Raw genomic sequence first — 16,862 nt, 5'->3', positions numbered from 1 at the left:
GAATCCACAAATACAGAGAGAAGACATGAAAGAAATAACTGGTCATTTTTCCTTTATTGATATATGTAGCCTGTCTGTCACAGGGCTTAAATTCTTATAAACTCCTTGTGATGTGTTTGAAGTTTCGTGTGTACATTTTCACCAAGACACATGCGATGAAAGGTAACTGTGTTTGACCACATTAACGTAGCAATTGAAGTTATTGCCTGCTCTTAAACTGCAATAACATGGGTGGCTGACTGCCTTCCACATTACTGATTTTGTTTACTAATGTTCTGTTTGCATTTAGAAACTGATGATTCTATCCAGGGGGTATGGTGATACTTACCTAAAAAATATGTCCTTGGGAAGATGAGGAAGAAGGAATATAAGTTCAAGGCCACCCTGAACTATTATTCAATCTATTTAAAAAATTATAAAATAAAAACAAATTGTTCTACTGAGAACATTTTTTTAAAAAGTATTCCATGTAGTACCTATATTTTAGCTTTGATCTTGAGAGGGGACATAATTTTTTAAACAAGAATTTTTCAGAGAAATATGACTTGATTGTCCATGTCCATAAGCCCTCGTGCCTATACTGATTTCATGGAGTGACAACTAAACATAGTTTTTTTATTCCAACTAACACATTCAGTACTTTTCTTTTGTAGGTGACTGTGAAGTCTTGTGACTGCTTAAACGGTGGGTCATGTGTGCCTGATAAAAAAATCCCTCCAGGAACTGGAGCCTACCTTTGTGACTGCTTGCCTGGTTTTTATGGTGATCATTGCGAGGCTGAAGCCAGTGAATGCCAGTCAAAACCTTGTGGCCTTGGCAGATGCATTAATGGCTTGCATAGTTACTCCTGTGACTGTCCTTCTGAGCTCACAGGTCAGTTTGGGTTCCTCATGAACTAAAAGAGAATGTGAATGAATTAGACAGAAAATTTCCTTGGAATATTCTTTTAATAAACCATGCAAATCTATGTTTTTAAGATTTTAAACCATATTTTAAAAAGTCTGGCAAAAAGTAACATAGATATAAACACCGCATATATCCTCTGATAATTTTTCAAATGTTTCTGTACTTTTGCTTTTATACTTGCGATTTTGTCCATTTTATGATTCTGACAGCAATCTAGGAAACTCAATTGAATGTTTATAGGCATTTCTACATCTTTTTGGCAAGTAAAAGTACATTTTAGTATATTGATAGTGAAACATAGATCAGGGAACCCCATGGAAGAGGAGGCAGAAGGAGCGTCGTTGTCAGAGAGGATGGAGGATACCAGGAGAACAAGGCTCTCTAAATCAACTAAGCAAAGCTTGTGTGAACTTACAAAAACTAAATCAGGAAGCTCAGGGCCTACATGGGACTGCACCAGGTCCTTTGGGCATGTATTTTAGCTTCCAGTGCAGTATTTTATGGGAAGCCTGAATGTATGGATGAATGGGACTCAGAATCCTGTACCTTCTCTTGGGATTCATTTACTACTGCTGGTTTGCATTGGCCAACTTCCATGTAATGGTTTTTGTTTGATCTTTTTGTATTGTATTTTGTTTAAAAAAAAAGAGAGAGAGAAACATTTACCTAAAAATATCTTTAAAAGAAATATAATGTGGAACAATAAAAAATGTTTTGGAGAATAAAAATGTTATCACATAAGAAGTGCTTCATTAGTAATTTACTAACTTAAAGACATCATTGGTTAAATCACAGTTGGGGACAAATGAAATGCAAGTATAGTCACTAATTCATTAATTGTCTTAAAATATCTGATTCCAAATATGAGCATATGATAATAACAAGCCTTTAATTTATCAAAGGCTTGAAAGTCATGTATGCTTTTAGGGTATATAGGTGTAATATTAGATTAATATACAGTCATTGAGCTGACTTTTCTGAAATAAGTCAGTTTAACATAGATGAGCAAAAAAAATTTTCCTTGTATTTAACCTTTTTATTATTTTAGAATTGTCACTTAGACATATGAATATAGATATCTGTAGGATGAATATAGATATCTCATTGACTTTGTGTTATGGACTACATTTGAAATTATTCAAATATTAATTTCCCCAAAAATATATGTATAACAAGGACTCTTTTCTATTCATAACATGAGTCTATTCATTCAAATAAGATCTAAGCATATCAAAGCATCTTATTGGGGAAATTTTTGACATTTCTAACACGTAAAATTAAAAATTTCAGAGTCCAGTACTTTGACTGAATAAATCATTCTTAACATTAGTGAGAAACATTCTAAACAACCATTCAAAACATTCAAGTTTTTAAAGTACAAATTTTATAATTATATTTTATGATTATGCATCATATACTGTAATTCTTACCTCATATATTAATTGACTTGTTTCTTGAGACGTATCTTGTTGTGTTACTTATCCTGACCAACTCAAAATCTTCCTATCTCACCTTCCCTAGTGATCAGACTACTCACCATATTTATAGAAAAAAATAGATTTACATGTGTGAAGAGTTGCGTTTATTATTAAACGAAGTCTGAATGATTTCATATTTGATTATATAGTAGATTTTAAATAAATAGTAAATATATTTCCTCAGTAGAGGTGCTAAATAAAGGAGCAGGAGAACCTGCCAGGCAGGTACATGCTTGTAATCCCAGAACTCAAGAGGCAGCAGGATGACACATTTTGGTTTAACCTAGCTCCATAACTAGCACCAGGAAAGTATAAGTAAGCAAACAATGGGATGTTAGACATTAAATAATTTGGGCCATTGGTCTCTCTCCTATAGGCAAGAACTGTGAGAAGGATGTAGATGAGTGTGAATCTTGGCCTTGTTTCCCGGGTGTGGAGTGCATCAATGTCTTTGGTTCCTATCATTGTGGTCCATGTCCAGAAGGGTTTCACGGTGATGGGAACACGTGTCATGGTAATAGCCCCTGCTTGCTGCTGTGTTTTGTGCTGTGTTTATCTAATTCAGGTCACTTAACAGCATTTTCTTCTACTCACATGCTTTTTCAGTGTGTATGCATCATGCTACATGTAGAACTAGATGCATAGGACACAGAAGTGTATCTCATATGTCTTCACATTTAATTAGCATGTGTTAGCAAGAGATGGGACTAGTAACTCCATGGTGCCACAAAACATGTTTTGTATATTTTGAATGAGGGGCACACAAAAGGCATCATTCCTACCAGGAAGGATAATGGAGGACCTGAAAGGATGAATGAATTGAGTAGAAAGAGAGAAGGGGGGACTGAGAAGACTATCTATATGAAGGTCAAGAGAGAGGACTGAGTGAAAGATGAACTCTTATGGATATTATCCAAGGAGAGAAATTTTAGAGGAAGGGAGACACAAGATACTGAAGAATGTCGATATTTTTAAAATGATTTCCAGAAGACAACATTAAAGAACTATATATGTGTTAGAGTTAAGTCAATAAAGATCCTCTTTTTATGAGATATTTACCAATCACCCAATCTTTATACCATGGTGGGCTTATATGTTGAAGCAACAAGTAAGAAAGCCTACGAAACCTCCTACTCGCTTTCCATAAGACTAAAGTAATTGTGGAAAGATAAGAATTGTGTTTTCTTTTCTTTCATTATCTCTTCAATCTTAAATCTTATATTACAGAAAAACATTGGAAATATCATTTTTTTCCTAATTCTAGAGTGTGGAAATTCAAAAACAAGGGTGTAGTTTAGCTGTCTTCAGGAATATTGTCTTCTTGCCCATCAGACAATAGTTCCTACAGGCCTTTCTTCTGTGTGCGCTTTCCAGGTGCCCCTGCCTCTTTTTAGGAAATTATCTGCTTACAGAAGAGATGCACTTTCTCACCTTGTGCAACCAGATTCCCTTTTACAAAGGCCCTCCCTCCAAACACAGCCATGGTTACGATTCACAGGTTTCACAGATGAATTTTCAGGCACATAATTCATTCAAAATCTGAGGATTTGTGGGGGAAGAAACTTAACTTTGATCAAATTTCCAATAGTTAAATCCAAAAGACTCATGAATCCCAGATTATGACTCATCAGATTTTGTCTGAATTAGTTGAACTCTGATATGCTTGATTTACAGTTGAAACAGAATTTTTAAATGATTTTACTACAAAATTGTAGTTCTCATGAGATCTGACAAAAGAATTATTGAAGAAGAGGATGGTAAAACTGCCAAAAACATAAAAGTCATATTAGGCCAACAGATGAAAATGTCCCCAGTAAGTCATGATCTTGGATCAAGTCTAATACAGAATACTTCCCAATTGTTTTCCCTATAAGTAATAAGTTGTATCTCAGTTATTTTTACTTTTAGAAAGGTAACCTGAGGGTTATATAAGGCAACTCGAAGTGCATTTTTTCCTTGCTAATCTTCTGAATGCTCAGGTACTTACTACAGAAAAGTGAGCAAAGTGGACTTCAGGGAAGCTTATTTGTGGATATTTCATAACTTTCAAATTTGTTAATTTTCTGTGTTATCTAGTGTATCCAAGTATGTTACACATTCCTTGAAGGCTGGGACACTATGATGATTTTTTTATTGCTAGATGGTTCTTAGTCATAAGTGTTATGAACCACACATAAATAAATGAGTTAATTGACATCAAATGTGGATAGGGTAGAACATTAATAAACATTCTGATGAACATTTCTCCTTATTTCTTTGCTCTTTAGACTTGAGCTCTCAACCGCCATCAAAGGATCCTTTAATGATGAATTCACGCTTTACTCGGAGTCCTGTGACAACTTTTAACAAGTTTTTAAACTCAATTGGCACATCTCACTTGTCAATAAAATCAGTTACAACTCAAATGGATAATATGAAGAAGGGTGTTTCTCATCAGACACCAGCTTATGAGCATACGGATCATGTTCTCAGTTCAGACCTTACTGTTGATGAGCTTGAAGTTCCAGCACACAATGGTAGTTTTTTAAGCATCAATCCTAACAGTTCGTTAGGCCAGGTAGATCCTTTCCAGAGCACTATTCCAACAGAAACAGAAGGGCATAATGCTCAAATTAGCAAACCTTTCCAAAATTTCTCTGGGAGAGAGTTTACATTGACTACTAAAGCAGCGATCACTATTTGGCCAGAAAAGTTTAGATCAACAAAAGTATCAAACTGCAGAGAATCATCTTGTTTCCTGGGTGTTTCCTGTGTGCCAACCATAGGTGGTCACTTCAAGTGTGGACGCTGCCCCTTTGGGTATTACGGAGATGGTATCACTTGCAGAGGTACTGTGAGATTTTACCATACATAATGAAATCTAACTCACATTCATTTAAGTAACTAAGAAGTTGTACTTCTTTGATTCCTGATTTCTATTCACTCTGCTTAGTTTAAAACATTTTGGGGAAAGTGAGTTTTCTGAACTACTTTTAAAAATTACTATTAAAATAAAATTACTATATAAGTATTAGCAAAACAGTTATACCTGCTTTAATCTAAGTTCTATAGTAACATTCTGTTTTAACCATCATATAATCTATAATAACTTCAGCTAGGCAGTGGTGGCGCATGCCTTTAATCCCAGCACTTGGGAGGCAGAGGCAGGCTGATTTCTGAGTTCGAGGCCAGCCTGGTCTACCGAGTGAGTTCCAGGACAGCCAGGACTACACAGAAAAACCCTGTCTCGGAAAAAACAAAAACAAAAAAATAAAAAAAAAATCTATAATAACCTCACATTTTGAGTGCAATTTTCCGATTGTGTGGATGACAGAGCAGGTCTTTGTGAGTCTAGTTATCCAGTATCAAGCAGCTAAAGAGATAAGACACATTTTCGAATACAAACCTGATCAGTATTGTGGCCCAGATTCTTGTCAGTCCGCAGTTTGAATGTAACACTTCAAATTACTAATTCTGACATTCTTGCTTCTTTTCATAAACTGTGGTTTTTCTGTATTGCCTCCAACACTTTTGACATTTAAACAATTTTCTGTCATTTCAATTTTACAAGTATTGTTTATATGTTTGCTCTGTAAAGTCATTGTTTTTGTTTAATACAAATACAAATTTTGGCTTTGCAAATGAAGAAATTGTTTCCTAGGTGTTTTGCTAGTGCTTCTACCATACTATTGCGATGTTAAGATTAACTGCATCCTTTATGGTTAACAAATAGTACAAAGATAACTCATATATTACAGTTATATGAAAAGTGTTAAAGGCCCAGTAGAATATGTCAAGTAACTGAAGATGCTCAAGGAAATCTAATCCAATTAGCTATTGGCTCCCTGGAACCTTGCTTTTTGGTTGAGCATCACTGTCTGTTCATCAATATTTAGCTGGATTCCATCTGAAACTCCATTGCACTCTGCAGCACAAGTGTATGGCTGGCTGCTTTCCCTACTCCAAGCTAGGGTTATCAGAATAATTGTCATATAATGTGCTTCTTTCTTAGTCTAGTAATTATTTATCTTAATCATTCTAACCATGAAACCATTATAAAGAAAAGAATTATGGGTAAATGTAGTAGCTGTGCTTTAATATGTCATAAAAATGTTTACATTTGAAAACTTCAGATTAGTGGTTGGAGTTCAGTAATCAACATGGTGACTCACAGCCACTATAACTCCTGTTCCAGGAGATTCTATGCCCTCTGTTGTGCTCCGGGAACACTGCATGTTGCCCAACACCCACAAAATAAAAATTTGTAAAATCAAAAAAAAGAAGAAGAAGAAGAAGAAGAAGAAGAAGAAGAAGAAGAAAGAGAGAGAGAGAGAGAGAGAGAGAGAGAGAGAGAGAGAGAGAGAGAGAGAGAGAGAGGAAAAAGAAAAGTAATTTTGACTGGGCTGTGATGATGCACACCCCAACCTGATCCAAGTTCCCAGCCTGGGAGCACATAGGGAGGGACCCATGGCTCCAGCTGTATATGTAGGGGAGGATGACCTTGTCGGGCATAGGTGGGAGAAGAGATCCTTGGTCTCATGAAGGCTGGACACCTAGTATGGGGGAATTCGAGGGTGAGGAGGTAGGAGTGGGGGAGGGTGGGGGGACACATCCTCATAGAAGCAGGAGGAGAGGGGATAGGATAGGGGGTTTCTGGTTGGGTGGGTGGGAATGGGGAAAGGGGATAACATCTGAAATGTAAATAAAATATCCAATAAAAAAATAAACATGTGAAAAAATAGAAACCTTGTCTTGAAGAAAGAAAGAGACAAAGACAGAGACAGGACCGAGAAAGAGAGAGACTCTTTAAATCGACAGGTAACACACATCACACCACACACACACACACACACACACACACACACACACACACGCTACAAGTTCTTCCTTTTTTTGCAGCATTTTGTAGACACTCCTGTGGAAGAAACAGGGAATGTGTTGCCCCAAACATATGCAAATGTAAACCAGGTTATACTGGTTCCAACTGCCAAACTGGTAGGTACCTGATTCATTAGTTTGTATAATAAATTTTATTTTATAATCAATGTTTCTAAGCCATGGGTTTTATTTTTATGTAGCCATCTGTCACCCTGTTTGCAAAAAGCATGGGAAATGCATTAAGCCTAACATCTGTGAATGTCCTCCGGGGCATGGTGGAGCAACCTGCGATGAAGGTGAGAATTCCAACTACAGTCTCAAATACAGAATTAAACACAGTGTTATTTTCTTGGAAATATTTATTTGAAAGATAGTTGTCTTGCAGTGTTTTTGTTAATGAATACTCAGTGCTCAGATAAAGCTCACAATTTTAAAAATATTCATACTAATTCTTTTTAGGGGGATTTTTGTTTTTAATTTGAAAAAATTATTAACTGTACAAATATTTTATCTGGATGTATGTCTGGATGCCATGTGTATACAACATCTCCAGAACAAGTGTTGTATTCCTTGGGTAGACATTTACAGAAGGTTGTGAACTGCCATGGGTACAGTGGAGTATCTGGAGCCTGGTTCTGGTTTATCTGGAAAGCAGTCAGTGTCTCTTAATCATTGAGCCATCTCTCCAGCCTCTAACTTTAGACTTTTAAACACTCATACTTCAGAAGTTATAGATCCAAAGAGTAATTGTTTCTCTTCCAAAATCTTTGCTTTTTGAGATTTAGGCATTTGAAGAAAATACTTATTTAAATGACTTGTGTATTAAATGCAAATCTCAAGGCTCTAAGGCAGTAAGAAGAAATCTAAAAGATGACCCTAAAAATACATCTGTAGTTGTATACATCCTGCGTGGTTTAGGATGAATTATTAAGTAGGGAATCTACAGAATAGAATTGATAAAAGGAGGTGCTTTTTAAAAATTAATTTGCTATTTTTAGAACAGTTTTTGAGACTGAATTCTAGTAGGTGATGCATATAATTCTGAATGATCTTAGAACCCTGGTAAATGCTTTAATCACAAAGAAAACTACAAAGGCACAAAACAATTTTGGAACTAGTAGAAGTCTTCAAAATTAATAGCAAATGAGACTAACTATGGAATATATAAATCTAGCAAATGAAAATAACTATGGAATATATAAATCTATGTTTGAACAGGAATTCGTAAGTCCAAGTTCACACTTTAGAAGCTGAAGGTCAGGTATTTTTATCCAATTAATCAAGGTCTTCATAAATCATTCACACATCAGCATTGTGTTTTGAAATTTTCATGAATAACCCAAAACATGGTGCTGATTACTAAGCTTCGGAACTGTAAATTCACACGGTGGGTCCCCACAGAAGAGACACTACACAGTAAAGGGAACTGAGTCTAGCCTAAATTGTTCTTATAATGGAGCTTTCTTGCAGGCAAGCTTTAGACATGTGTGCATACTGACTACTGAAATCTGACTTACTACTATCTGTGTCTGCAGAACATTGTAGCCCTCCTTGCCAACATGGGGGCAAGTGCTTGTCTGGCAATCGATGCACTTGTGCTTATGGCTTTGTAGGACCAAGGTGTGAAACATGTAAGTAAATCTCTGTTACAATCTGCTATAATAAGCATCTTCTTTGGTGAGTTGATGGCTTTGGTGCTAAATAAAACAAGCCCATCCATAAATAATATTGATGCACTAAAGGGCCAGGGGCCAGAATGGAGGTGAAGATGTTTAGATGAGTGTGGCTGTAATCCTGGTATTTAGGAGGCTGACAGTCATGAGTTGAGGGGTAGTCTGAGTTATACATAGTGAAACCATGTCTTAAGAAAAAAATAAAGAGGTTTGCTATGAATAGTAACATCTCTTTCTTTGAAATAAGTGGAAATTAGACTTATTGATTTGCTTTTGAGTTTATATTATTTAATTTATCTCTGATTATGTTCATCAGTTACTAATAATTTTCCCAAATAACTAATTCTTGTTTGGTGCTAATAGTTTTCTAATTTCTCCATCTCTATCAGAAACAAAATAGCTGAACACAAGAGCCTGAGTTCATATGAGTGAATTATCCTGGTCTTTCTTTATGGCCAAATTCAATTACTAAAAGTATTTTGACAGTTACAAGCTAAATTTGTCTTTCTTTTGTCCTTGTTCTGTGATCTTAGTGGTCTGTAACAGACATTGTGAAAATGGAGGTGAATGTGTTGCACCAGATATTTGCCAGTGCAAGTCTGGCTGGTATGGACCCACCTGTAGTACAGGTAAAATCAGAATTATGTACAATAAAAGTATCAATAAAAAGAAACTTTAAATGTCCCAAAGAGTCACATCTAAGAAACAAAACTGAGCTGACAGGCAAGATAGGAGGTGGTTATGTATAACATATTTTAAAATTCGTACCTTTCATCCTCACATTTTTCGGTTATCTTGAACCTTACATATTACGTTACCTAAGCAGTACCTTCTTGCTGTTGTGTTTCTATGGTATGTGTTACATGGCATGGACACAGAAACCTGTGTTTGTTGCAATTTCTCCATTTAAGTTTCTGTCTCCTTTTCTAACCAGGACATAGACATCCTACTTTACTTAACATTGTTCAATTCTAGATGTCAGGGCCAGCCATCACGTAAATCCATTTATTAATCAGTATCAGATGTGCTTCCTTAGCAGAAAGTCTGCAGTTGGCCCGTTTACTCTAACTTACTGTCCCATGTAGTATCTATCCTCCTCTGCTTAGAAGGCACAATACTTTCCCTATTTATCACAACTTCAATATCCACTTTAAACTCTAACTCAATAATTTCATCTGTAATCCCTATCTAGTGACTTTTCTCAACAAAAAATCTAACCCACCATTTATAATGTGCTGGCTATGTGTGAAGCCTGTGGCAGAGGAAAACAAAGGCAAGATGATTCTTGCCCTCATATCAAGTCTCAGATCATTATTGAAAGAGACAAGAGAGGCACTTACGTTTTTTAAAATATGACTGTGAAGCAAGTTGGTTCACAGTAGGAAATATAAGCAAACTACATATTACAAATGAAAACATTAATACCAGCAAGTGGAGTTGGGAAGAAAACTGCATCTGTACGCCTTGGATACTGGATAAAATCTAAGCTGAAAGAAGAATTAAGAGTGCTCTCAGAGCAGAACATAGGTGACCAAGCATCAGCCAGGAGAACACAGAAGGGCTTGAGTGATGTGCCCCTGTTTCATTTGCAAAGGGATAAAGATGTGTGCATAGCCACATCTTTATATACTGGAGCTGTTGAGTTGAATTGGCCTTTCTTAGCCTACAATCCTTACCAAAAAGCATTCTAGATTTTAATCACAGTTACTCTACAGTCTTAGTTTTATTGCTAACATCATTAGCCAAAACAAAACAAAACAAACAAACAAACAAACACCACTTATAAGCAATTGCAAAGTTATTTTTCTTCCGTTTATTTGGTAAAATCCAGAACATTATTGGTTCTTTTTACTTGTAGTTAAAATATACTATCATGCTTCCTTCTGTCCAGCTGTGTCATATGCAGTCTTAAAATAACAGTGCTTGTGATCTCTTTCTCTCCTGGTGTTCATTAGCTCTATGCGATCCCACTTGCCTCAACGGTGGTTCCTGTTATAAGCCAAACACGTGCCTTTGCCCTGGTGGATTCTTTGGTACACAGTGCCAGAATGGTAAGCATTCCGTGTGCGTAAGTACAAAAGGCAAGTGGAAAACTAGGAATACAAAGATGGAAAAGTGAGCGCTTCAGAAACATAGGTCAAACTTCAGATGGAAAAAGAGAGACTATGTTCCCTCTCTGTTTCTTATTATTACGTAGATATGGCCATGTAAACCAGCTAGTACAGATGTATCAGAATTGTCAATTATTCAACATATGTTAGGTTAACAACCTGGGCATGATCTGGGAAGTTTTGTCAAGCCAAGATGTAAAACAAATGCATATCCTTCTAGTACAGTTCATAATTCATGGTACTGTTTCCATTGGTTTCAATCCAATAATTTTGACATATATTTTATCTAATATCTACTGTTCTCTGGTGACCACTTTTGATTTTAGATTCATTAAACATTTGTCAAATTCATCTATGTATGACTCTATGCAAAATGGCAAAATGACATATTTGTTTCTTTCTCTTTTCTTTGTTTTATTTATTTTTATCATTTAAGATTTATTTATTTACTTTATGTATATGAGTATGCTGTTGCTAACACACCAGAAGAGAGCATCTGATCCCGGGCACAGATGGTTGTGAGCCACCATGTGGTTTCTGGAAATTGAACTTAGAGAACTTAGTAAAGAAGAGGCATAGGAACTTGGTGGTACCATATAGGCAGGGCCAGGAGGGAGGGTGAGAGGCAGCAGCATACTGTTGGGGCTGTGGGAGATGTGGAAAGTGGAGATCAAGGCTAGTCGATGAAGCAATAGGGAGTGTGTTGTATCCAAAATAAGATCTGGAGAGTGTAGCTAAAAGTCAAAGGGACAGGGAGCCAGGGTCAGAGGGTGAAGCATTAAAAGTGGTGAGAACTGGAGGCAGAGGGCAGGGAGAGAGTCAAAGAGAAAGACAGAGAGAGAGGGAGAGGGAGGGAATGGGAGAAGGAGAGGGAGAGAGAGAGAGAGAGAGAGAGAGAGAGAGAGAGAGAGAGGAGAGGGAGAGGGAGAGTTACTGTGTGAGTCTGTTTCTGTGTGGGTCTGAGTGGTCAGTTGGGGTACACATGTGAGCCATCTCTCCAACCCAGGATCATTTTCTTTTCTGCACCATGTTTTAATACATTTTCCCATGCAGTTAAAACTATAGACATTTTTTCTTTTTTTTCTTTTTCTTTTTTTCATATTAATAGTAATATCTCAGGCATGAGCATATTGGCAGGAAATAGGAACTATTCTCAGTCATTTAAATGCACAAAACACTTCCTGTATCTTTATTTTTAGAATTATACCAAACATAGTTTTAGAACATGTTTGAACATCTTCATAATTAAATTTCTAAAATTAGCAGTTATGTGATACAATTTTATTTTATTTTTTATTGAAAATATTATTTTTATGCACTATATTCTGGTTTTAATTTCCTCTTCCCTAACTCCTTCATGATTCTCCCCACTTCACTTCTCACCTAAAATGACACTCTGTCTTTTCTTTCTCATTAGTAAATAAACCAGGGATCTAGAAATTATAATAAAATAAACACAAATCTGAATAGGACAAAACAAGTGAGGATGCAGAAGGAAACGAGCTAAAGAAAAAGCACAAGAAACATATAAATGCAGAAAAACAAATTCGCTTACACACAGAGAAATCGAATTAAAAACAACAAAAATTTTTTTAAAAAAGAAACAGCAATAAAATGGAAACAATAACATATATGCCAAAGACCTGTAAAATTAAAAGAGAGAGAGAGCCACCTGGTGGTGGTGCATAGCTTTACTCTCAGCACTCAGGAGGCAGAGGCGGGCAGATCTGTGAGTTCAAGGCCAACCTGCTCTCCACAATGAGTTTTAGGATAGCCAAGGCTATGAAGAGAAATCTTGTCTCAAAAAAAAAAAAAAAGAAAAGAAAAGAAAACCCAGAGCAAGAGCTTGCATGCATGCAAGAGACAGGGGGAGGGGGGAGGGGGAGGGAAGGGGAGGGAAGGAGAAAAAGAGAGAGACAGAGAGAGAGGGAGGAAGGGAGGGAGGGAGAGAGGGAGGGAGGAAGGGAGGGAGGGAAGGAGGAAGGGTGACTGTACCTGGCATGAGCTTTAGAAGCTTAAAGCTCATCTCCACCCCCACCCCTACCCCCAGTGACACACTTCCTCCAACCCAGCCACAACTTCTATTTCTTCTAATCCTTCAAAGTCCCATTCCCTGGCGACTAAGCATTCAAATAAAGGAACCTATGGAAGCCATTCTTATTCAAACCACCACAGATGCATTGCACAGCTTGTAATTTTCATTTCCATGATTAAAAACATATATTGGATACATATTTAGAAAAAAATTATCTGTAGAGCTAAGGAGATGTGTCACTAGGTACAGACTCTTGCTATGAAGCCTCAAAGCAGAGTTCAGTCTGCAGAATCTACACAGGAGTAGGAGAGATCTGTCTCCTAAAATTTATCTTCTTTGATCTGCATCACACACACACACACACACACACACACACACACATACACACACACACAGACTCAGTATGTACCTGCAGAGGTTTAACCTAAAGCAGTACAAACTATCTACTTGCTGAATTAATTATTAATTAATAAATCTCAGCGGTGGGGTCCATACCCACCTCAATGGTTGATGTTCCTGAATGAAAGACACACACACACACACAGAGAGAGAGAGAGAGAGAGAGTCACACAGTCTTTATATATCAATATATCTTAAGCAGCACAATTGCTGGGTGGCTGTCTAGCCTCTGTGTTGCTAGAGTCTACCTCCAACCTACAGTTCTGAGTTAACACTTAATAATTCTGTGTTCCCTCTTGGCTTCTCTTAGTCAACCATTTGGGCCACATTTTCTTGGCCCAGAGCCCAGGGTGCTCTCCTTGCTTCTCTACCCCATGGTGAGCTCTCTGTTTCCCTCTCTCCCCTCTCTCCTAAAGCATGGAGGATCTCTTCCTCCGTGTTAGAAGCCTGGAAAATACTAAAATCCCACCTCTGACTGCGTGCCCAGCTATTGGCTGCTGGCATCTTTATTTACCAGTCAGAACCAACTGTAGCAGGTTCCCAGAAGCTATATGGACACCCTCTCGTGCAAATAGTTTTGGGAGAACATAATTACCATTCATAATACATGCAGCATATTTTGTATTGAAAAATGCTATTTCATTTATTAATCTTCTTAAAATCAATTGTGTTCTTTAAAGGGAATGGAAATTAAGAAAGCAGTTATTAAGGGGATCTGATCCAAACTGAATAGCTCTTTTACTAAAACACATTAATTTTTAAAACAAACTAAAATCCACATAACAATCTATCAATAAAAGAGAATTAAATTTAAATTAAACAAAAAAATAGTAAACCACACACGAAAATTCAATATTCATGGTCTATAGTATAGTTGGGTGTCAGAGCACTTGCTTAGCATATGCAGAACTCTGGCTTGATTCTCAACACTGCGTAGAAAATCAAGTAACATTAAATTTTAGTGTTTGGGAGAGACATGAAGCAATAATAATCATCTCAGAGAAATGACATTCAGGTTTGTTTCCTAATCTGACTTCCCCTGTTTGGTCAATATGAGGAAAGTTTCATTAAACAGCTAACAAATATTCCCAACAAAGGAATTTTATTTTATTGTTTAAAAGATTTTTACTCAGCTTTCAGGGGAACCAGTCATATAAAGTTGCATTGTGATATGATTAGGTTAAAGTCTGCTTAAAGTGTTTCCTACTAATTTTACAAAGTAGTGTAACAAATGGTTAAGGGTCTTTCTAGTTTGCACAGGAGGAAATATAACCTAACTTTGAGCTGAGCGTCAGTTCACTTTCTTAATTCTCTTCAGATCATTTGACAGTTGGCTTTCCACGCCGATGAAGTATAAGTTACGTTTCACAAGGCACTCAGGATTCCATTGAAGACTCCAGCACTAAGGTGTTTTAATGATGGTAACCTCCTGGCAGCCGATGGCTCTGAGTTCTGCATTTTATTATTTAGGAAGGACAGTTGCAATGGCTTGCAGTTGTGATCTTTTATTTTTATAGCACATTTCTCTATCTTATGGCTCTGTAGATAACAAGCCTATGAAGCAATGTACAATATATAATAATTCAATATATACTGTTCACGCATTGCTGCCATGTGTTCTTTTAGCTGTCTGTCACCCTCCCTGTAAAAATGGCGGCCTCTGCATGAGAAATAATGTGTGCACCTGTCGTGGTGGGTACACCGGAAAGAGATGCCAGACAAGTAAGATACCACTAAAATATTTGCATATCATGGGTAAAACTGAATCTTTGTTCTTTGATGTGTTTTTTTTTTGTTGGTTTTGTTTTTTTTAACCTAAGGCATTTGTGAGCCTTTGTGCATGAATGGTGGAAAATGTGTGGGACCGAATATTTGTTCCTGTGCTTCTGGTTGGAGTGGGAAACGGTGTAACACACGTAAGTAAAACAAAGAAGACTCTCATAGTGTCAATGCAGACCTTCATGAGGGCAGCGTACAACAGAATTTAGACAAAGTCTTTCTGCTTTTATCTGTTTGTTTTTATTTTTTCTTTTTTATTCCTGCTCTGGGAGGTATCACTTTGAAATAGTGAAAGAGTCAGCTGAAGACAGTATCCAGTATTTTCTAGTTTTTCATTTTCATTTTTTTTAAAAAAAAGAAAACATTTCTTTTTATTTTATTGGATATTTTCTTTAATTGCTTTTCAAATGTTATCCCCTTTCCCTGTTCCCCTCAACCCCCTATCCTATACCCCCCTCCCCTGCTCCTATGAGAGTGCTCCTCCACTCACCTACTCACTCCCTCCTCTCTGCCCTCGAATTCCCCTACACTGGGGCATCCAGCCTTCATAGGACCAAGGACCTCTCCTATTATTGATCCCTGACAAGGCCATCCTCTGCTATGTACGTGGCTTGAGCCATGGGTTCCTGCATGTGTACTTTTTGGTTGGTGGTTTAGTCCCTGGGAGCTGGAGGCAGGGGTCTGGATGGTTGATACTATTGTTGTTCCTATAGGGTTGCAAACCACTTCAGCTTCTTTAGTTCTTTCTCTAACTCCTCCATTGGGGACCCCAATGGGGACCCCTTTCTCAGTCCAATGGTTGGCTGTGAGCACTTGCCTCTGAATTTGTCAAGCTCTGACAGAACATCTCAGAGGACAGCTATATCAGGTTCCTGTCAGCATGCACTTCTTGGCATCCACAGTAGTGTCTGTGTTTTGTGACTGTATAAAGGGATGAATCCCCAGGTGGGGCAGTCTTTAGATGTTCTTTCCTTCAGTCTCTGCTCCACACTTTGTCTCCACATTTGCTCCCATGAATATTTTGTTACTTTTTCTAAGAAGGACAGAAGCACCCATACTTCGAACTTCCTTCTTCTTGAGGTTCCTGTGGTCTGTGAATTGTATCTTGGATATTGTGAGCTTTTAGGCTAATATCTATTTATCAGTGAAGGCATACCATGTGTGTTCTTTAGTGATTGAGTTACATCACTCAGAATATTTTCTAGCTCCATCCATTTGCCTGTGAATTTCATGAATTCATTATTTTTAATAGATGAGTAGTACTCCCTTGTATAAATGTACCACATTTCCTGTATCCATTCCTCTGTTGAAGGACAACTGAATTATTTCCAGCTTCTGGCTATTATATATAAGGCTTCTATGAACATAGTGGAACATGTGTCCTTGTTATATGTTGGAGAATCTTTTGGGTATATGCCCAGGAGTGGTATAGCTGGATGCTCAGGTAATACTATGTCCAATTTTCTGAGGTACTGTCACACTGATTTCCAGAATGATTGTAACAGCTTGCAATCCCACCAGATTTTTTTTTGTCCACATCCTGGCCGGAATTTTCTGTCATCTGAGTTTTTTATATTAGCCATTCTGACTGGTATGAGGTGGAATCTCAGGGCTGTTTTGATTT

The 16,862-nt window shown here is 37.2% G+C and overlaps 1 protein-coding gene across 1 annotated transcript in view; it reads left to right on the top strand.

Moving 5' to 3' along the window:
* The window catches only part of Vwde (von Willebrand factor D and EGF domains), a 67,652-nt gene that overhangs the window by 43,591 nt on the left and 7,199 nt on the right, over positions 1-16,862 (top strand). The window contains 11 exon segments of the mRNA XM_028755957.1: positions 654-873; positions 4,059-4,091; positions 4,094-4,153; positions 4,156-4,197; positions 7,263-7,358; positions 7,442-7,537; positions 8,777-8,872; positions 9,448-9,543; positions 10,870-10,965; positions 15,086-15,181; positions 15,280-15,375. Coding sequence (XP_028611790.1) covers positions 654-873; positions 4,059-4,091; positions 4,094-4,153; positions 4,156-4,197; positions 7,263-7,358; positions 7,442-7,537; positions 8,777-8,872; positions 9,448-9,543; positions 10,870-10,965; positions 15,086-15,181; positions 15,280-15,375 — 1,027 coding nt within the window.

The sequence above is a fragment of the Grammomys surdaster genome, unplaced genomic scaffold, assembly GCF_004785775.1.
Source record: "Grammomys surdaster isolate TR1022 unplaced genomic scaffold, NIH_TR_1.0 126091, whole genome shotgun sequence".
Classification (NCBI taxonomy): domain Eukaryota; kingdom Metazoa; phylum Chordata; class Mammalia; order Rodentia; family Muridae; genus Grammomys; species Grammomys surdaster.
This window is presented reverse-complemented; position numbering and strand designations above follow the sequence as displayed.